Source organism: Anser brachyrhynchus (assembly GCF_964034855.1).
Source record: "Anser brachyrhynchus genome assembly, chromosome: 7".
NCBI classification, from domain to species: Eukaryota; Metazoa; Chordata; class Aves; order Anseriformes; family Anatidae; genus Anser; species Anser brachyrhynchus.
In genome coordinates, this window is record NC_137701.1 from 19631771 (window position 1) to 19653728 (window position 21958).

At 36.5% G+C, this 21958-nt stretch overlaps 1 protein-coding gene across 5 annotated transcripts in view; it reads left to right on the plus strand.

Annotated features, from left to right (window-relative positions):
* OLA1 (Obg like ATPase 1) overlaps window positions 1-21958 on the plus strand; it is a 129209-nt gene that overhangs the window by 103725 nt on the left and 3526 nt on the right. For all 5 annotated transcript variants that reach the window (XM_080600856.1, XM_080600859.1, XM_080600857.1 and 2 more), the window contains 3 exons: window positions 17760-17900; window positions 18592-18688; window positions 20752-20874. In XM_080600856.1, coding sequence (XP_080456982.1) covers window positions 17760-17900; window positions 18592-18688; window positions 20752-20874 — 361 coding nt within the window. The remainder of the gene's footprint in view (window positions 1-17759; window positions 17901-18591; window positions 18689-20751; window positions 20875-21958) is intronic.

Here is a 21958-nt window from a genome sequence, read left to right on the forward strand (position 1 = left end):
TTGGATACTTTGCCAAGGAATGGGAAGGAAATAAAATGTTTTTCAGATTAATTTAATGTACCTTAAGGTTATGAAGGTAATGGTCTTGTTTGAGATTTTTAATTTATTTTTTTTTTGTAATAGAAGAAGCTGCTGTAATACAGTTTTTGTATTTAGTGATTCAGTAAGGTTGAAATGTATCTATTAAACCAGATGGAAATAATCAATGTGAATCAGTCTGAACTTTCATTCTCTTCTAAAGTAACTTAAGTATAAACAGTTACTTACATAGAAAAAATGAATTTGGATGCTGAAATGCTTCCCCCCCCACTTTTTTTAATCATCTTAGTTTTGATTTTCTGAACAGAGAGAACATGGCCCCATCAAGCTGTTTTTTTTTTGAGGGTGTGGGGTTGTTATGAGATGTATAGGTCCTCCAGGAATGAGGATCCATCCACAGAGAGCAGTAGTAATAATAAAGCCGGCAATAAGCGGTTAATTACATTGCATGATCAGTCTTTTCTGTAAAGGTCATTAAAAAAAAAAAAACAACAACAACTAAAACCCAGGACAAACAAAAACTTCAAACAACCTCCTCCCATCCAGAAACAAAAAACAAACCTCAAACAACTCCCACCCAGGAGATCTGATGAGGCAGACGGATGTCTGTTTCTTAGTTTCGATCCCTCTACCCTCTTTGGTCACCCTGAGGCTTCTGTGGTCTATTCCTCATCTCGCAGAGGTGCAGCTGCACTTGGTGGACCTTTGAGCAAGAGCAGCTGTTTCTGTTTTCTGTTCTTTTGTTGAATGTCCACTAGAGGAAACTACAAGACACTGATAACCAAATACCGTTTGCTTTTCATCATCGTCTCTTGCTTCTATTTTCTACTTTTTTCAATGCCCATTTTCTAGCTTTTGCTGACCTCACTGATGACACAGACTTTGTGTTGCAGGGCCTGACAGCCACTTTCCAAAATAAATGATTTTATATGATTACGTATACCTTTCATTACTTAGTAGAGGCATGCAGAGATATTTTCTAATTTTTAGTAACAAATAGGAGCTACAGGAAAAGCTCTACGTGTTCCTTTTAAGGAACTTAAGCCTTTTAAGTGAGGAAGACAAAAGTGGTAGTGGTATACATATTGTAAGATTGATCCCCCCCTTTCTTTTTTTAATCTTGAGATTAATTATAATGAAATCCATGTACAAATTGGAGCAAACTCTTTTTCATGATATATACTGTTTCATATTCTGTAGTGGCTTTAATTCTCAACTACAGCAGACATACGGAAAAATAGAAAAAAACACCGGCTGTTACAAAGTTTTGTTTGAGCTTTTTAAACTGAGTGATTAGCAGAAATAATGACCCTGTCAGCTTTAATCACATTAAAATGTGGTTAACATCATTTAATTTTTTCCACTTAATATGCGAAAATTTCCAGTAGATTTGCAGTGAAGGCCATTGAAATTCCATTAGAACAAGAATAAAAATTTCAGGCATCATTTATTCAGAGAGGGAATAAAGGTCTCGATTGAAAACTGCTGAATCTTTCTATTAGAGAAACTATGAATCATTGCATTGAGCAGTACCTTCAGCTTCTGTAGTACTGAGTATGGGCTGCTTTTGAATGAATGGAATGCATTTGTACTGTGGTGATTTTTTGAAAATTGCAGCATACAAGTTTTGCACAAATTCAATAAACTCTTTTTCCGTAAAGAATTACTACGTGCTGCTTTATAACTGCTGTAGAGCTAGGAAAGTACTTCTGGTTTAGGCATCTTGTCACCAGGGAATTCTATGGTTCATGTTATTTTTATTAAGAGATCTAGGAATGTAGAATCTTCTTTCTGATTGATGTGTAATTTGTAGTTTTGATGTGGTTAAAAGCAAACTAAGGACACACCGTATTGTCTTCTGCAGTCTTAGCACTTGCTGGGTGTTCCACAGGTGCGTGCCGAAGTATGGCATACAGTAACTATAGGAGCCTGCTAGAGAAACTACTAGCAGCATCTTTGCTGAGAGGAACTTCTCTTTCTAGGAAAGATACGATGTTTGTTAACTGTACCACAGCCTGCTGTATTTAGGTTCCCTTTTTTTTGTCCTTTGCCTATGAAAAGAGAAGACTTCGTCTGATAAGTAGAGGCACTAGAAATACAATAAGTTCAGTGCTTTGGTAGATTTTACTGAAGGACTTACAGTGAATATTTCTTAAACAAATACCACTATGTATATGATAAGCTGTAATCCTTTATAGAACCACTTTTGTGTCTCTAGCAACTCAATGTCTATACACTGTTTCTTGTTTAAATTTTTATTTCGATCCTGAGCCATTTTAGCCAATTACATAATTACTTTCTCTTCCTCCTAATGGGAAAATCTTAAAAAATACATTGCAGTTGTGCAGAACACAAATTACAACATTTCAATATTTCTATGGTTTAATTATTAAATAAAATGTAAGAAAGTGCAGTGGTAAATATTGGTGTAGTAGTAAATACTGTGAGATACACAGTAGCTGAGGGCTTTTCTTGGAATTAGTCAGTTGTTACTTAAGAACTGAGCATACCTAACCAGAATTTGGATGTGTCTCTGATCCATCTGTTCCTCTGTATGGAATCATAGAATCATTTAGATTGGAAAAGACAATTAAATCCAACTACCAGTGTAACTTTACAAGTTCACCACTAAGCCATGTCCATAAGCAGCACATCTATATGTCTCTTAAATACCTCTGACAATGGCGACTCCACCCCTTCCCTGGTCAGACTGTTCCAGTGCCTAACTACCCTTTCCGTGGACAAATTTTTCCTGATATCCAGTCTAAACCTTCCCTGGCATGTCCTGAGGCCGTTTCCTCATGTCCTGTATGTTGAGGAATGAAAGAAACCGATGAGGAGTTGGGTCCCTGATCAGGACCAAAAGGGTTTGCACTGCAAATGAAGCAAAAGGAAGAAGTGTGGTAGGGATTGAAAGCTGGAGTAAGAGAGAGGTACAAACTGAATGAAGAGATGCTGGGGGGACACTTGGAAGCATCTTTCTAAAGAGCTGTTGGACCAGGATGGAAAGCTGTGAAGATCAGAGAATGATGCTGGGAAAAGAAACCAGAATGAGCAACAGAATGTGAACAACTGTTGGATGGCATGGGAAAGCAGCTGTATTTAGGAAGAAGGGTCAGAAGAGACTCTACTCACTAGGTTTTTAATGCCCTGTTTTGTAAGATGGAGAAACTCAGAATTGTGTCTTTTTGTTTCTCTGCTCTTTGCAAGTACCTGTGATATCATACAGAAGGATGTCTTACCTCTACCCAGCTTCTAGCACATCAAGGGGCTAGTACTTACTGTTTGTAGCTCAAAGATAGTTTGTGTAGTGGATATGTAATGAGTACATTCGGAATAGAATTTAGCACATTTATTGGTTGCCTTTTTAGAAATTGGAATTTATGTACAGGTACGTTAAATGGCTTAATGTTGTAAAGCGAAGCACTTTGAAGTCGCAAAATGTCTGTGTGAAGGGTACCAGTGCATTTCAGAATCCATTTCCTGCTTCAGAGGCGTGTCTGCTCCCGGATACGCTAACAGTTCCATTTCCCTTACAGGGAGCCTTGCCCACTGCAAAGGACAAGCTTGCTCTTGAGGGTTGGGTAGGGTGGGAGACTCTTGTCAATGGGATTCACTTCCTCTGGAGCAAAACTTGATAATGACATGAAACTGGAAGAGGACAAGGGGTAGCTTTATGTTAAAGGCAGTTTATCTGCCTGGAGATTTGGGGTTGGAGAACTAGACTTCTCTTTTGTCTCTTTTAGATTTCCATTCGTGATGCCAAGTAAGTAACTTTTATTAACTTTTTCACATTTTAAAGTAATCATGTTCTTCATTTGACCAGCTGGGATAACGATATCCAGTGTTCTCATTAGTTCTATTTTTTCAAAATTTGGGCAAGGTACAAATTTTAATCACTTACTCTATAGCTGTGATGCAAGTACTGTAGCCACCTCTTCTGCCCTTTTTGCACTTTCCTTACTTTTGCACTTTCCTTATGAGTGGTGCTGGATCCATGCTGACCTATACATGGTCTGAGAATTATTATGAGTTAATTTTGACTTCTATTACATATTCTTTAGGAAGAGCAGAACTCGTGGAGTCTAATTTTCCACAAGTTTGAATCTTGTTTCCTTACAACAGTGATTACTGATGTATACTAATTCTTTAAAAAATAACAACATGTTGCATGAACAGTAGGTACCATCATGTTTGTGTGGATAGCGAGGACTTTGTGTGCGATGCTCAGTCTGCCAGCCTACCACTGTTGGTCAGCTGGATAGCTGCAGACATGTCAAACATATGTTCTTCATGTGTGTTCCCTAGTGGAGACACTGTTTTTTTACAAAACCTGTAGGGACTTGATTTGTATCAGATTGAGACCGATTTGTCCCACTTCTGCATTTCTGGGTAGCGTTTATGTACTTGTGAATTCACAAAGTGTAATGCTTCCTTGTAACTATATGGTAATCCCTAAATTACTGTAATCCCTCCTCTGCATTCAGAACAGAACCAGTTATTGTTGGTAGCTACACAATGTAGTAATGACTTTCATAAGTTAATTAAGATTTTTTTTATCAGTAGCTGATTGTTTTGCACTTAGTACTGGGAGGCTGTTCACAGAACCTCGCTGCTGTCCTGCTTTGAAAATATTCTGCCAATTTCCAGCCTGCGTTTTTCTGGGGCTGTTTTTTTCATTGGTGGTTTTGGTAGTTTTGTCCTGCAGATTAAATAGTATCTTACTTAATTGGTGTTTGCCTCTTGTACTTGAAGCAGGCATTATCAATTCTGTGCTTCTGTCATTTATGTGAGGTTTCTGTTCCTCTGAAAACCTTATATCTGTTCTGAAAATAAGTCATCTTTCTGTGAATTTAGCTGACCACAGCTGCACGTAGTACTCCATGTTTCCATAAATAGCTTATATGCAGATGTAATGTATCTGGTTAAACAAAGGGAAATGTTTCCAGCAAGATCTGTAGATTACATTTGCTTTTTCCAAGTTGCATTGTGTTGGTGGCTTAGAGCTGTTTTGAGGAAGACTAACATGTCATGATCCCCCTTCTTTGCCACTCCAAATTGGTGATGATGGCTACTTCCTTGAGGAAGACATCTCTTGGTCTTGTAGCGGACGTAGCAGGCACCTAATGTTTGTGTCAAGGTCATGAATGTAGGTGTTAAAAAGATCTGTATAAGTTTGAGAAACTTCATTAATGATATCCTCATACACCAAGTTGTTCTCCTGTCAACACATGGAGCGCGTTACTCAGTGCATGGTCTATACAAATCCACTTCCACCTCTTTACTGGTGAATGAGTAGTGTCACACACAGCACCGTATCAAATACTTTATAGATGCATTCCTCCTGCGTAGAAAATCATATGTCATATCAATGAGAATAAAGTTATCAGGGCATGCTTTATTTCTTCCTTTAAACCAAATTACTTGTATTTACCAAGGTTATTTTCTGTGATTGTTTCTTCTTTGATGATATCATTGCTCAACCAAACTAAGTCTAAAATAGCTTTGTATCTGATAAGTGACTCTTTGGTGGAGGAATGAATTGACGATCACATACCAGAATAATGGCCCACTAGAATTTTTTAGTGTTTTTCCTTTGGCTTGGTCTGCCTTTAACCATATAGTGCTTACTAGAGCTTTTGCCTGCTGAGCAGGCCTTTTCCAAACTTAAAGTTATATGGTATTTCTAAAACAGAGAAAATAAATCCATTTGGTCATTAAAATAAGATCGGTTTTCATGCATCTCATATGCTAAGAGTCTAAGTGATCTGTTATAATCAAGCGGTTTTGTAATGGTAAACAAATGGTGTATCCATTATTTTAGTCTTCAAATGCACGACTGGGTGAAGTGTTTTCAAGTGTTGTTTTGGATAGAAAGAAGGAATGAACAAGAAAGTGAAAAACAGGTTATATAGGCTATCAGAAGTATAGAATTCTTTTGACTTGGGAGCTGATTGTTTTCAGTTAATGTTTAATGACAATGTACATTTATGTCATAGGCTTTCTCTTTTTAACTCTAGATACGTTTCCTATAGTATATCCCGTGCATATTTGAATTACTTTGAAAAAGTGAGATGATGTGATGTTTAGCTACAGAGAAATGTCAAAAACAATGCATTTATACGATATGAAAGATTTGCAAGCGCAAGCTAGCAATTGATAGTAATATTATAATTAGCTCTTTATGCAGGCTGTTTTTTATTCATGAACATTTTCATTTATGTTGACAACTATCATGCATGCCACCACACATGGAGCCTTTTACGTAGTCAGAAGAGACTGAACATGAATTAGCTTGGTTTTGGGCTGACGTTCCCAGTTTTCTATTGAAAAGTGGTTTCTGGCCAGGTCATAAAGATTGATGTAGCTTGCACTTCAGGTTTGTCTCTTTGATTCTGTTGTTGTTGTTAGTGTTAGTATTTGTAAGGGCAAAACATTTCACGGAGACCTGTGACTTAGAGGTGGAACTTTTTTCAGTCAAATACATTCAGTTAAAATGGCTGGGAGTGTTCAGTGCATCCTGATTCCATAATCAATAAGAAGGTGAAGATAAGTATACTGGTGGTTTTGTAAGTCAAGTTTTAGTTTGGTGTTTGCAAAATAAAAATGTTTTATATGTACTCACCCACAGAATAAGAGTATCTCTGACAAATGTACTTTTCCTTCCATTTTCAGCCATAAAAATTGTGTCTAACAGATCCTTTCCAGCCTGTCAGATAAGCAGTGTCATTTCAGACAATGATCCATATACTTACTTATTCCTGCTTCTGAAAAATCAAAGTTAGTGTTCCTGTAGGACAAGTATGTTTTAGTAGAATGTTCAAATATTGTTATTTTTTCTGTTCACCATAGTTTAAATAGATAAACAGACTGTAGAACTGAACATTTTTGTGACAGCTATTCAGGTCAAGGCATCTCCGCACACTGTGAAAATCCCTGGCTCATTTAGTGTTTTATTTGGATATGATGATGTTCCTTTGACAGTACAGTATCTGTTGTTGTATTTATTAGAGAGTATTTGGGGAAAATGTACCAGCAGGGGGTAAGACTTTGGACACACCACAGAACTTTACACGTACAACTTAGGCAGTTAATGCTATGGTTAGTTTCTAAAGCAGCCTATGAAAAGCAGAAAGATGATGCTTTAAGGAGAATGTTAGAACAGGAGTCCAAATTTAAGTGGTCTGAATTGCTCTCAGAAGAGCCTCCTGCTTCATTAACTATGTAGGGAGCAGAGTGAGATTAGGTATCAGGTGTCTGAAATGAAGCATTGTATTCTTTGAGTTGCTATACTGTGAATATTAAGTGTTCAGCTAAGTAATTCGTTCATTGCTGTACTGAGAGCTTAGAAGCTGTTCTTTTTCTGGATAAATATCAAAGTTAATTTCTGATTTGTTGAGTAGGGTATTCCCTACTAAAGCGAATTTGGTCTTTTCTTTGTCAAAAAACACCCACAGCTTATGCCAATATTGCTAGCTTCTGTGACTTTTATTTCTAGTCTTGTTAAAATTGTTTCAAAAATCTTGCTTGTAGTATTGCGTGATATCGAAGAGTGGACCTACTATATGGTAAGCTGGGTGCAGAAAACAAAAATAAACAGGTTTTATTATTTTAAATCTAGTGCACTTATCGTAGTAACACTTGGCTCTTGCAGTTTTAATGCTTACATAGTTTTTAACAACTGATGGAGGAAGGAAGAGAGAATTTGTGAGTTGTGTGGTGTAGAAAGACTCCACAGTTAAAATGATAAAAAAGAATATTGGAGATGCAAGGAATATCTCCGCTTACCGTGTGTGAGCAGGGGAAGATACTTCATTAAGAGAATCAGAGAGCAATGTTCTGAGCCTGTTTGTTTAGATTTCATTTGATTGTTGTGCAACATTAATGAAAGCCAAAACTCACACATGGTGTAGTCTGTATTTGTGTTACTTGTTGCAGATTTTTAATTAACACTAGTGGAATATATTCCCAATTACTCTTTTAGTATCTTATTTCAAGTGTTGTTACTATATATATGTGTGTATATATATATATATTTAATTACGTGGGAGTTTTATGTAGATCATATTTTTTTGTTTGAGAGTATGGCCTTGTGTTTGTTACTATACATGTGCACACAGTGCATAGAATTAGGGAATATAAATTTAAGATGTTGTCCATCGTGTGTTTCATGTAAAGGTCCTTTTCTGAAAGCATCGCATATTCTTTTGATCAAATATTCTGTTTCTACATGGTTTATAATTCCTTTTTATGGGATTTCATACTTTGAGACTTTGCATTGGTATAAATTATTCTACTTTTTTCATACACGATCCTTAAGAATATAGTTTTCCATGTGACATAAGAAGCACTGTCAAGAGACGAAAGTTAAAATTATCGTGCCATAATGTAAACCTGACTGTGGAATAGGGATTCTTTCTTCTGATCTGTAGTATCTCAGTCATCATCGTTTTTCACATAGGTCTTGTGACTGAGATTTGCTATAGTTTGACTGAGTATTTGTTAAATTACTGTTATAGACTTTTTAAGGTAACTTTTCAAAAGTCTGTATTTTAGCAATGATAGCAGAAAGAATGACAAGATGTGAATTTCCAAAGGCTTGTTTTCTGTCCAAAGTATATCTGCCACAAATGGAGCCTATTATGTCTATGAACATGAAACATGTAATGTGCATGATTTGTTGCAGTCTGCATTGTTACGCAGTTTCATCAGTAGTTCCGTCCTGACTGTCTTGATGCTTGCTGACAGCAAAAGCTATGTCTTTTTTGAGTTAAGACAATTAATTTTCAGAATTGGCAGACCAAGGAGAACTGGATACTGTAAGCCTTTCACATACACGCAGGTGCTGCAGCAGCAGAGTAGTACCATTTCCATTATTGTTTAAGTTATAATTGGTTTTGATCACTTTAATGGGGACTATATTACAGATAAAGAGGTATTACTGAAGTTTTGAACATTAGATCAGAAAGGAATGTTTAAAATGAATCTCAAGATCTTCATTCTTCATGAATGATGCTCCTTACGAATGTTTAAAATAAGGTTACCTTGTTTGACCTTTGGTTAGATGGAATTTGTTTTATAAGGTACTGGAAGTCTTACTGAAAGCTTTATTGGCAGGAAAATCATGCTGGATTGTTTTGCCTCTTTCTTGCTCTCTCTCTTACCATCTTGATATTTTTGAATTCGGACTTGGTTTTAGAGATCAACAACTTGATTTTTCTGTTCTGCAGGCTTTATTTCTCCATGTTATAGAAGTATTTTGTCCTTTAACTGACATCTGTATTCAGTTTACAGGTAACATCATGTTCTCTGTTACAATTTCTTTCACAGTGCCAACATCTTGCAAACCCAAAACAACTAAACAAGCTTTGTGTTAGCTAAATCTTGATATGAAATATGTTCAAAAAGTGGTCAATAGCATAATGTTGTAAGTGAACTGTTAACATCCTTGTCTGTTTTAACATACCACAGAACAGTGAATACCGCCAGGTAGTTCATCTAGAACAGATAAACTGTATACTGCTAACATATTGTACTATATTAGACAATTTGTTAACAAAATTGTGTCTTGGGTGTGAATTGCTTTTACATGAATTTCCAGCAGTATTACCTTGATTTTTTTTTTCTTGTCAACTAAAGTTTTCTGCCTCGGAAGATATATTTTTTTAGTGATCTCATACAGGATAATTGTGACCGAGGACTTGTCATATACCAGCATTCTCCAGTAATAAACACTAAAAATTCTGATTGAACCTGGCTACGTAGCTTTGCTCTTTTTTGAGTGGAAGGCTAACTTAATGCATTCCTGTCCCTCAGTCTTCAGCTGCTCCTGCACCATCTTCCCATTCTGTTGACGCAACTGGTTGTAAGGATACATGGGCAAGTGAATTGATCTAAAAGAAAAGGGATGTAGAAGTAAAGAAATAAATGAATTCTCTCTCCTTCCCCAAACTGCATTTTGCCAGATTGTTTTTGTTGGTGAATGGCTTGAGTATGACTGCAGCGAGTGCTGGTAGGACTCCTGCTCCATGTCCAGCTGGTAGCAGAAAAACAGGTGTAACATCTGGATGGATAAGGAATAGGATGAGAAGCTCACTTCTAGGGTATAAAAAAAACGTTTCTTTAGAAACCGGGATTCAATGTGAACTAAAATAGTAGGTGCAATACTGGTCACCCCATTTACCAAATGATTTTGTAGAGTTAGAGGGGATTTAGGATAACAGCAGTGATAGAGATCAAGGCCATAGAAAAACTGCCTTTGACATACATGAGGCAGAGAGCCTGGAATTGCTTAAATTTGAAAGGAGAATATTAAGGAAAGTTATAAAAACATCTGAATAAATGGCAAATGACAGTGTAGATCAGAAACTTCTATTTTTTTTTCTTGATATAGTATCAGTTGAAATTACAATTAAGTTAAAAATGTGTGAAATCAGTTCTGGTAGAACGAAATACTTTATATAACTGTTCTGTCATAAGATTCACAGAATCACAGAATCATCTAGGTTGGAAGAGACCTCCAAGATCACCCAGTCCAACCTCTGACCTAACACTAACAAGTCCTTCACTAAACCATATCACTAAGCTCTACATCTAAACATCTTTTAAAGACCTCCAGGGATGGTGACTCCACCACCTCCCTGGGCAGCCCATTCCAATGCCTAACAACCCTTTCAGTAAAGAAGTTCTTCCTAACATCCAACCTAAAACTCCCCTGTCGCAACTTTCGCCCATTCCCCCTCGTCCTGTCACCAGGCACGTGGGAGAACAGACCAACCCCCACCTCTCTACAACCTCCTTTAAGGTACCTATCACAGGATGTGTCAGAAGTCCCCAAAATTTTTGTGGTAAAGAATTTTAAAGACTCTTGCACTTTGTGGTGTAAGGCCAAAGTCAGTGTTTGGTGGGGGTGCAAGTGACGCCTGAGGGGTGAGATCAGTTCTCTACCCTTGTCTCTGGAGATTCATCTGGATTCAGTGAGTAGCGTGGGAGGCAGGATCCGGAAGGGGATATGAACATCAGACTCTGGGAAGTTACCAAAGATGAAAGAAGTTAAAGCATTCGGGACACACAGAACAAATGAAGGTGTGAGCTCCCACAGCTCTCGTCCCGAGGGGCTGAGGGGAGGCTCTTGGCTAGGGAGCAGCCCCGCGGGTGGGACGCGGTGGTCGGCTCTGAAGTGTTGCTGTGAAGTACTTGCAGGTGAGGGCAGGGGGTGGGAAGGGGCCTTTTGAAATCTGAGGGTTGCTGTGTTCCTACAGACCATCTGGGAACTGCAAATAAAGTAGAATAAATTCCTAAATGTCACTGACTGTTTGAAATGGGATTGCCTAGGCCAGTAACAGGTACTCCAAAACCTTCTGTAAGTCTTTTTTCTTCATAAAAAGCAAGCTGTCATGATGGGGAAGAAAGTACCTTTTTATTCTTTAATATTTTCCTGTTTAGTCTTCCTTTCTGTTCATGTAGGGCAAGAAGAAAGGGATACCCTCAAAAAGAGCCAGGTAACAGTAAGAGTTACAGCGTGTTCATCTGTTACAGCAGAGTAACAGATTACGGCCTGAGCTTTGTTTCCCATTCTTGATTTCTACTACTGACCTATTTTGTGATATAACATTATTATATACATTGGTTTCATCATTTTCCGTGTTCCATTCTTTGTTGAAAATAGAAATTTAGAATGAAAGCTTACTGAGGCTGTGCAGGTTTGTATGTATCTCTACCTACGTATGTATGTATACCTATAGTGCTGAGAATAGCAGGACCTGGTCGTTGCGGAGTCTGCATGCTAACAAAATGGAAGGAAAGGACATCACTTGTGAACTGTTATCGTGTAGCACTGGTGTTCAGATAAATTGGATTTTCCTCTCCCACCCCACCAAATCAACTAAACCTGATGATTCTTATAGTAGACGCATTTGGGACCTGGTAAAAAAAAAAAAATAAAAAAATTATTTCCTAATTTGTCATCACTGTAGATAACTTGTGGGTAATGGGTGAGGCTTCAAAAGACAGAAGGCAGCCACAAAGAGGAAAGAAGAAACACGCAATTTCTAATGACTTTTTCATGAATTTCAAGATAAACATTGGAACAGTTCAAGTGCTTTTAATCATCTAGAAGCAAGCCAGTGGACAAGTAGTAGCCAACAGGAATCTGTGAAGACAAAATTGTCAGATATCTGTGATAAATTTAACGGCCTTATATATTGTGAAAAAACATGGTAATCTATGTATTGTGATTTTTATTAAGGCTTTAAAGGCTTTAATGCCTTACAGCATTTCCATAAACAAGATAGGAAATTCTGGTTAAATGGAAACTACTGAAAGTTTGAGTGTGAAAGATTGGTTGGAAGATAATATACAGAGCATAGTTATCAGTGGTTCACTTTCCAAATGGAAGAATATCTCATTATGAGATCTGCTGAAGCGGCTGCTGGTTGAATACCGTTATGTATTTCCATTAATGAGCTGGATGATGAGCGTTCTTGTTAAATCTGCAGATGACCCCAAACTAGGAGATGTCCAGGTATGCAGAGAACAAAATTAGAATTTAGGAGCATCTCAAGAAATAGAAGAAATCATTAGGTAAAAAAAGAGTTAGGGTGCAGCTTCTGAGGAGAGGGATTTTAAGCAGGAATAATCAACTATGCAAATATAGCATTAAGGACAAGCTAGTCACATGGGGTCGTACAAAAAGTTATAAACTGAGCATGAGATAACATTGCAGTGCTGTCACAAAAAAAAAAAAAAAAGGCAAATGGTGTGCCAGGTTTTATAAACAGAAGAGTCATCTGAAAAATGTGAGTTAATTCTCTAGCACTTCCCCCCGCTTATAAGACCTTATTATTGAAACGTCTGAGGAGTGCGTTGGGGACCATGTGCTTTCAGGAATATTTAGACCAACTGGACAGAGTGCAGAAAAAAAGCAGTGAGAATGGTTAGAAGTTTAGGAACTAAGAGGTATAAAGTTAGAATTAATACATGTCTGATATAAGGAAAGCTCTAAATAAATGGAAAATAATTAATAATAATAATAATAATAAAGATCTGAGTCTTAAAGTATGTAAAAAAAGCTTTTCTGCAGTGGGGAAGGAAGCACTAAACAGATTGCCATGAATAGTTTTTAAAAATCCTCAGTTGCTCAGAGCTGTGAAGAGAAAGAACATGTTGAAATTCCTAGGTCCTTGTAGTCTTGCTCTTATCTATAAATCTTTTTTTTTCTTTCCCTCCAATCTTCTGTATGTTTTCATGACTTAGTTTGATCTTTATATTTCTTTCTCCACCTTTCTGTCTTTCTTGCGGTGCTACCCGGTATTTTCTCCTTCCCTGCCATGCTGTTTAGTTTCTGCCAATTTCCACTCTTAGTCCAGGCATAGGACAGAGAAGCAATTGTTTCTCTCCCATGAGTTGGATGGGTGAGTTTTTTTGGTCTTGCTTGTATGAAAGCGTACTTTGACAAATCACCTTTCTTGTCGGGGTCAGTTTCTCAGATCATCTTGTCTTGCAGGTATCCTCAGAGCTCGCGTTCTCTCTGCAGCTTCTCTCTTCCATCACTTCTTCTATTTCCATCAGAACTCTGCCTCTGTTCCCAGCTGGATTTCTCATGTGAAACTCAGCTTGTCAAATGTCATTCTATAGTTAATGTACCTTCTGCAACTCTTGTATCTATTTATTTTGGCTGTCTGCAGGTATTGGTTTCTTTTGCCTCAGGAACCACCACAGTTTTACAGCTTCCTTCCCTTCTCCACAGCTCCCTTTTTTTTTGGTGCTCTTTGCTTACTGGCCTTCTCAGTGGCAGTCCTGATTTTTAAACCTTTTTCCAAGGTTTAAATCCTGTTCTGCATCCTGGTTTAATGCCAGCAGTTAACTCTGGTCGTCATCCTGATCCTGCTGCCCTTGGAGTACTGGCTTCTTTAGTTTACTTTTTCCTTGTCAGGCTGACGCAGAGTTAAAATCTGGAATCCCCTGAAACGATGCCTTTGTTAAATTTGGGGATCTAGTAGTGGCAAGAAAACACTTAGGTCTTCACAGTTTTTTCCAATTTGGTAATAGGTATGTTGTCATGCTTTTGTCCTTCCTCATGTATCAGCCACCAGTAACAGTGTTAGTTGTGGAAGTGAGCATCTTAATTCCTCTTAGCTGTTTTCCCAGGTCAGAATTTTGAGCGCCTCCTCCATGTGCAAGTCCATTCAGATCTGGTTTTGTTCTTGTGTCAGGTTTTTACAAAGTCTCCTTTTTAATTTAGTTTGAAGTTCAACTTTTATCTAAGACTCTTGTCTTTGCCGGAATGTCTGGTGGTCTTGCTGTCTGTTGGGCCTGTATTTTTTTCCAGAAAGGAGCTCACTGTCCATTTGTGGTGAACAGAGTCGAATTTCAATTCAGAAACCCTCTGTAGTTGCTGTCCTCTTCTCCACAAAGCAGCTGGAGGGAACAACTGAACCATCTCAGTAGAGGAGCACTGTTAGTTGCCTAAAATGCTTTGCGACATCCCTTGCTGTTGTTACTGAGCAGAACTAGAAGAAAAGCCTTTCTTCTTTCTGCTGTATGGTTTATAACCAGAATTTGGTTTTGACTCTGCTTCTAACAGCGTTTTTAGTAACATGGTTAGGAAAGAGGATTTTTTAAATTGCTTTTAGTGTGTACACCATTTACAGGTAGTTTTGACGTTAAGTGGTGTCTTCATCTTGAGCACTTTCTTGTTTCTCAAAGTTAAAATAGTTCCATCTGTTAACCATGGTCATTGATTCTTCTGCCTGTTTTAATGCTTTTTTATATGTTGTTAGATTTTAGTGTGTTTTCTTAATTGAGATTTTCTGTTGTCTTCTCTCTCCACCTAAAGTCCAATACCCTTTGTAATTTATTGTCATGTAGCATGAAAAAATGAAGAAATACTCTAGGATTTGCTTACCATGTGTCCAAGTAAATGTGCTAATGCTGTCCTGTTACAGATGTCCTAGTATTTCCATGGAAAAATGATGTGCTCAAATAAAACAGACTTTGACGTTAATTGTTACCATTTCTTAAGGGAATTTTGTTCTGTTTAGCACACTTGGTTATCTGTTTAGCACTACTTGGTTTAAAAGCAAACTTGCATGACCACTTTACCAATCATTGGTCAACCGTTTTGCTTTGGGGAAAATTTAATTTAGAATATGTATCAGTATTTGAGTATGTGCTTTTTATTTTTGTTTGCTTTGTTTTGGTCACTGTTAGGGGAATTCCTGAGTGCTTTTTAGTAATTCTGTGACATTGAAAGTCACAAAAGTGAAACACTCAGGCAGAGAACCCGACTGTCTCTACAGAGTACGATGCAGTACCGTATCTTTTAGTGAGGCTGTAGCAGGTCTGATGTCAGTCACTTCAGAGACCTTTAGACCTCAGTGCTCATTTATTGCTAAAATGTACCAGTTCTGCTCCTGCATTATGAAGATCATCTGTCAACACTTTGAGATATTCTCCTTTGTTATTAAGCTTGTGATGCTCTACACTGTCAGGTTTTTTGCCAATTATAGTTAAGGTACAATGGTGTATTCACTGGATCAAAGTCTCACACTGGCGGTAGAGGAATGATTTGTAAGTCTTTATTCATCTGAATTGTACAATAGAATACCTGAGGAATGCAAATAATCCCTCTAAGGACTCAATAGAAAAGCTGTTAAAATGACAGTCTAAGACTATTATTATTCTGAATTGGTGTTTTAGCCAAAGTAATTATTTCTTATCTTGTTGTTCCACAATAATTCTTAGTTTATTAGTTACGATGACCATATTTACCAAACAGAATTTGAATCCTATTTCAGGTACGACTTTCATGCCCGTTTCAGTTTTTGAAGTTTGCATGTTTAATTCTGTCTTTCACTTGGTACATTATTAAATTAGTCCAGAGGCTGCTGTTAGATACTTTTTTAAAGAAAAGAAAAAAAAAGGATGTATGCACAGATGTTGAAGTATGCTTATGAATAGCAGATACATTCCTAGATACGTTTTCCATAAAAGGTTGGCATTTATAAGCTGTGAACTTTGATATCCAGTTTGTTAGCCAAAGTAAATTAGTTAACTACAAACGTCAGTTCTAGAAGCGCTGTTAAATGTCACATGTGGTTTCAGGAACGCACCTTAATTGTGATTTTCAGTTCAGACGTGTCTGAAGGCAAAAGTGTTTCAGTATCAGTCCTGGATACCAGACTATTTTCATTGGATAACTGGAGGAAAAAAGATTAGTATAATGAGGATTGAAAACCACTGATGGGGTATTTACATAAGTAAATGATAGAAGGACCAGCCTTATATAACAAACGTGTGAAAACTGTTGAGTGAACTTTTATATTCTTTGTCCCATCTAAAGCCCTACTCAGTGGGCCATGCACTTAATCTCATAATAGCTCTGATCCCCTGCTATTTTCTTTGACAAATGTGTGTTGATGAACTTGTGGTTCAGTTCATTTTTTTCTGAAGTGACATTTGCATTGATTATTTAAAGGTTTGCAGGCCACAGTTTCAAAGCACTTTAGTATAATAGCAGTTAAAACCTTAGTCTAAATCTTGGAGATTAGCAGGACTAAGAAAAAGAACTCAGCAAGCATAAAACCCTATGCTGTATGGTGGGTGCTTCAGGTCTGAAACATCTACGGCACCCAAAGTACTGTGTTTTGTACTTTTTATCTTAGCGTGCAGGAAATATTCTCTTGCCTGTTGTGCTTACTTGCTGAATGCGCAGTTGTCCCCGTTCTTACCATTTCCACCTGTTCAGAAATAGTGCCCTGTAGGTAACATTGTGAAGAGTCATCAGTCCTTCCAGGTCATTTATGAATATCTCTCTTACATGTACAATAAATAGCATTTGCAGTTCTAAATGCACTGTCTGTGTTTAAAGATTGTTCAATATCCAAATAAAAAATATTTGCAGAATTAACAGATCTTTTAACATTCCATAAATCTGTAGATCTAAATGCTTAATTTCATTCAACTAAAAAAAAAAAAAGATGTACACTAAGCTATTGCCGATGCTGCCAGTTGTGAAGAGAAAACAGAAGATGAGAAATAGAAAATTTGATTCTTTATTTTAAAATAATAGTAGTGTAATATCTAGAAGCTTTGTCCTGGGGAGATAATAGAAAGGTGTGAGAAACTTAGCAACATGGCCCTGTATTCATTAGCTATGGCATCCTCTGAGATCAATAACCAGAAAAAACAGGGTACTGCTTGCTGTCTAGGAGTTTACAGTGTGTAGTTTTTTTTTCGGTCTGCTAATATCAGTTGCCTTAGGCACTGAGAAGAGATGCTTATATATAAGAAAAAAAAAGGGGGGGGGGTGCGAGGTGATGTCAGAAGAAAAACTGAAGACCCCCAGTTTTTGCTACATTTGATGAATTTCGCCTTTGTAAGTCTCAGAAAAATTACGTCCACAGATCCACGAAGTTTTATTCAGTTAACATTTTAGATTGCAAGTATTTAACCTCTAAAACCTAGTTATTGTCTCAAATTATGCCCATTTCTTATAGATTAAATACCAAACAGAAACCAAGAAACAGTGAAATGTTAATGGAGTACACCTGAAGCAATTGCTGCCTGTTAATGCCTTGACCTTGGAAAGCAATACACAAAAAGATGGCATCATAAAACCGTGCAATTCTTATGAATATGTATGTGCTACTTGATAATAATGAATGTGGTACAGCCATGCATGCACTACAAGATAATGTTGTGCCCTTTGTTGTCTACAGGTTGATAAAAATTAAAGAGTGGGTGGACAAGCACGACCCGGGTGCTTTGGTCATTCCTTTTAGTGGGGCCTTGGAACTCAAGTTGCAAGATATGAGTGCTGAGGAGAAACAGAAGTATCTGGAAGAGAACATGACACAAAGGTTAATTAGCATTCATTTTCCCTACACTTTATTATCAACTATTTCCTTGCAGTAATTTAATTGCTTGCGCTGATAGAATAATAAATGACAGAGTAATTACCATTATAAAGAGAGAATCTTCTCCTTTCTTTACCATGAGACAGAGTGAAAAGATTTATTTTAAATTAAGTTTTTAACTGTCATCTGTCATCTCTGTACAGTGTTTTAATTATAACATAGGTATTAGTTATGTATATTTTTGAGAAGGAATGATCACCAAAACTGTTTCGTCATCCATGGGGAACAGGGATGGTGGAAAAAATTTTGCCATAATTTTTCTGAAGAACTCTAATAAATTGTTTCAATATTGAATTTCAGTCAAACAGTTATGCTTTCATGACCTGGAGTCCTGAAAATTGCATGCGACCAAAAGTGCTGCCTGATAGGGTGTTTTAAATGGATCCCACATTTCTGTATCCTGTGGAATAAACAAATCAAAATACTGTCTTTATGATGCTGCAGTAAAAAAAAAAAAAAAAAAGTTCTTCTGAAGAGAGTTCAAAGAAAAAGGCTACTCCGATTATCACGGGGTTTTAAAGTAGATCCAGTGTCTTCCAAATATGCAATGTCTTTCTACATAAATTGATTACTTGAGGCATTTATCTGTTTTATGTGTATATGTTGAATGAATTGGATTCATTTTTTTTTTCAGTGCTTTAGCAAAGATCATTAAGGCTGGATATGCGGCACTCCAACTAGAATACTTTTTCACTGCAGGCCCAGATGAAGTGCGTGCATGGACCATCAGGGTAAGATTCATACTTATTCATCAGCTATATCCAGTTCCACACTATTGAATTCAGATTGATATCACTGACTTTGAAGTTTGTCATGGTGGCGGTTAGCTAGTCATTACAGATGAGGTTTTTGTCCAGGATAACTTTAATTATTTGTGAGCTGCTGAACAGTGAAAGTGGAGCTGCATTGATTGAGGCAGGTAACAATTGATTCTGCCTATTACATAGTCTGAATTTCTTCATCCTGTAGAATCTGTCTACCCTCCTCCTGTGGTCAGAGATAAGACGTACCAGTATTGTGCTTGCTTAATCTGTGTGACTGGGTTTGTCTGCAGTGAAATTGATGTTGCTTTTCATTTTGTATTCACTAAGTTTGTTTGGGTTGCGGGTGGTTCATTCCTCCTTTGCTTTGCTCGGATTACATTTTCAGCAATAAAAGCAATATAACATCATTATATTCCTCGTGGATACACAGTTGGGCTCCAAAACCTAAAATCAGTGTGCAATAATTCAGGTTGTTTACTGACTAATATTTAGACCGGATTTATTTTGGTAGTTTTATATATGTTTATCCAGGAACTTATGTAATGCCTAAAATTAAATTACGTATTTTAAATGTTGTTGTAGAATGATTACAGCCATAGAGATTGACTAATTTATTCCCAGAGGACAGTAAGAGCTGAGCTGTAGTAGTTTGCCTTTGAAAATACAGTATAATATAAAAATTAGTATTGAAAAATATTTTGAAATGCATGCAGTTATAAATTCTACCTTAAAATTTATTAAAACGTCAACTTTTGGAGATGCAGATCTGTCACTGAGCTTTTATTTGCTGCATCATTATGTTTAGAGCTGTGCAGTGAATTTCAGTGCTGCATTTAATTTCATTTCAAAGGAATTAATTTGTTTTCATTAATCAACATAATTTCCAGTAAATTTATATTTTTACTTGATACTGCTACAGATGTTCGTGTATATATTTCAGCACATTAAACTTACAAGTGTGCTTTAGAAAATTTTTTTAGTCTTTTCATCTGCATCTCCTTTTACGTGATAACTCGTAGCTAGTGTCCTTGAAATAGCTACCAAAATAATATAAAAGCAGAAGTTCTGTTCTTTTTAAAAGCACGTTCTGAAACTCTGCTGTTTTCAGTAGGAGAAATGCTTGCTCTTTATTAGAAAATTTGAAAGCTGGTTTATCTTAAGACTGATTGTAAGTATCTTTGATTTAATGTGCAAAGATATTTAGTCAGGTAAGCATCAGTGAGTAGCCATATTAACCCAATACATCTTTTATTGTAAAAACTGTGCTTTACAGTGTCAGACTCCTTAGCACTTTAACATGCTTTATTAAGCAGCCTTTAGGTCACCATTATTTCTCAAATTTCTTTCCATGGTTGTATGTGCACAGAATGTATGTCCTTGTAATTTAAGGCATACAGTTATAATGCATTCTCCTTTACTGCAAAAGCTGAAATTATCTCATAATATTTGCATGTGATTTTTAAAAAATTTTTTTAGTCATTCCGTTGTTGACATTTTGGTAAGAATACTTATTTTGTTCTACCTTAGACTTACTAAAATTATTCCAAAATAAAAATAAGCCAGTATATATAACTTGAGATTCATACATCATTTTTGATTACAAATATGATTCGCCAATGAATGTTATCATTTAATTGAAATTATTTGGATGTGACTAAAAGTCTAGAGTATTTCAGATTTTAAAGTTATTTAAAAATCTATATTTTCTTCACTTTCTGTATGGAGAGCTAGGGATCGAAGTGAATCCCACAACAAAACACAATCATAGCTTCTAAAATCAATACTGCTGTTTATACCTATTAGGAAAAAACAAAGCTGCCTTTCTTTAATATCAGTTGGTTTATCTGTGGCAAAGGCATTTATCTGTGTGTCCCAATATTGAGAATTACCCAGCTGTATGTGTGACATTTTAACTGATACGAAACAAAGTTTCAACAGATCCTGAAAATATATCAAAAAGGAAGAAACCTCTCTCCTGCAATCAATCTTCTTAAATGCAATTAATTTTCTTCCGGTCTTTCCTTTGACAGAAAGGGACGAAGGCTCCTCAGGCAGCAGGGAAGATTCACACAGATTTTGAAAAGGGATTCATTATGGCTGAAGTAATGAAATATGAAGATTTTAAAGAAGGAGGTTCAGAAGCCGCTGTCAAGGTGAGCTTCCCATCTTTTCTTCTCCCTTCCTCCATATATACAATTTTCAAGTATATTTTACATTGGGAAGATGTTCTTGATGTTAAGTGAATTTAGCAGTCACCTTCCTCTAGCAATAGACCAAAAATCCACTGTCTACTTAGGAAAGAATTGAAATCCACCAACTTACTGACCAGGAATGCAACAGTTTCAGTGTCCAAGACATGACAGTTTATGGACTAAACGTCAACCCGAACAGCAAAAGCTATGCTGATTTTTTTTTCTTAGGTTTTATATTAGTGTTCAGAATGTAATAATCTTTAAAATGAACATGCTTTTGAAAAATCAAATTTTTACCATGAGATACCAGATTTTCAAATTAAAAGAAGAGCAGGAAACAGAAAATGTTTCTTCCAACAACGTGTCATCTTGTTTTGAGCTTTCAGTGAAGATATTACAGTTGTCAAATGCAAATATTTAAGAATATTTAGAATTTAAGAATATTTAAGAATTTTAAAAATTACCATTGTGTTTTTAGGTCTAGTGGACTCCTGTTGTAGTCTGTGATAGATATAATTGAATCTTAAAATTTACCATTTAAATATTTAATTAAATCGCCCGTTGATTGATATCTTATTAAAAAATGCCATGCCTTACTCTGTTTAGGGTGCAGTAATAATTGTAGATGGCCCACAAAAATGTATTACAGTAAGTGAAGTTTTCTAGTTACTATCTACTGAATAGACGGTAAAGATTTTTAATGAAAAACTTTTCTTGAGCTCACACTTCTTTGTAGTTACACTTCTGTTCAGAAGAGTTTTATCTGCTTTCTCAACACTAGAGGGCAGAGACTGATTGGGTGCCCAAAGTTGTGCCCTTCTTATAGCTGACAAATTATATCTGATCTGAAGTTACTAAATACAAAATTAACTTGTACATGGCAAATAAGTGTCATAAGAAAAGCAGTTCTTCTCTGCATTGCTATTGCACTATTTCCATCTTCTTTAAGCAGAGAAACTTCCCTTTGTTTCATATGCATTTGATTTCTCATTTGGCATTGTTGATGTTTTATTAAGATTTGTATTTTATAAAATTGCAATTACAG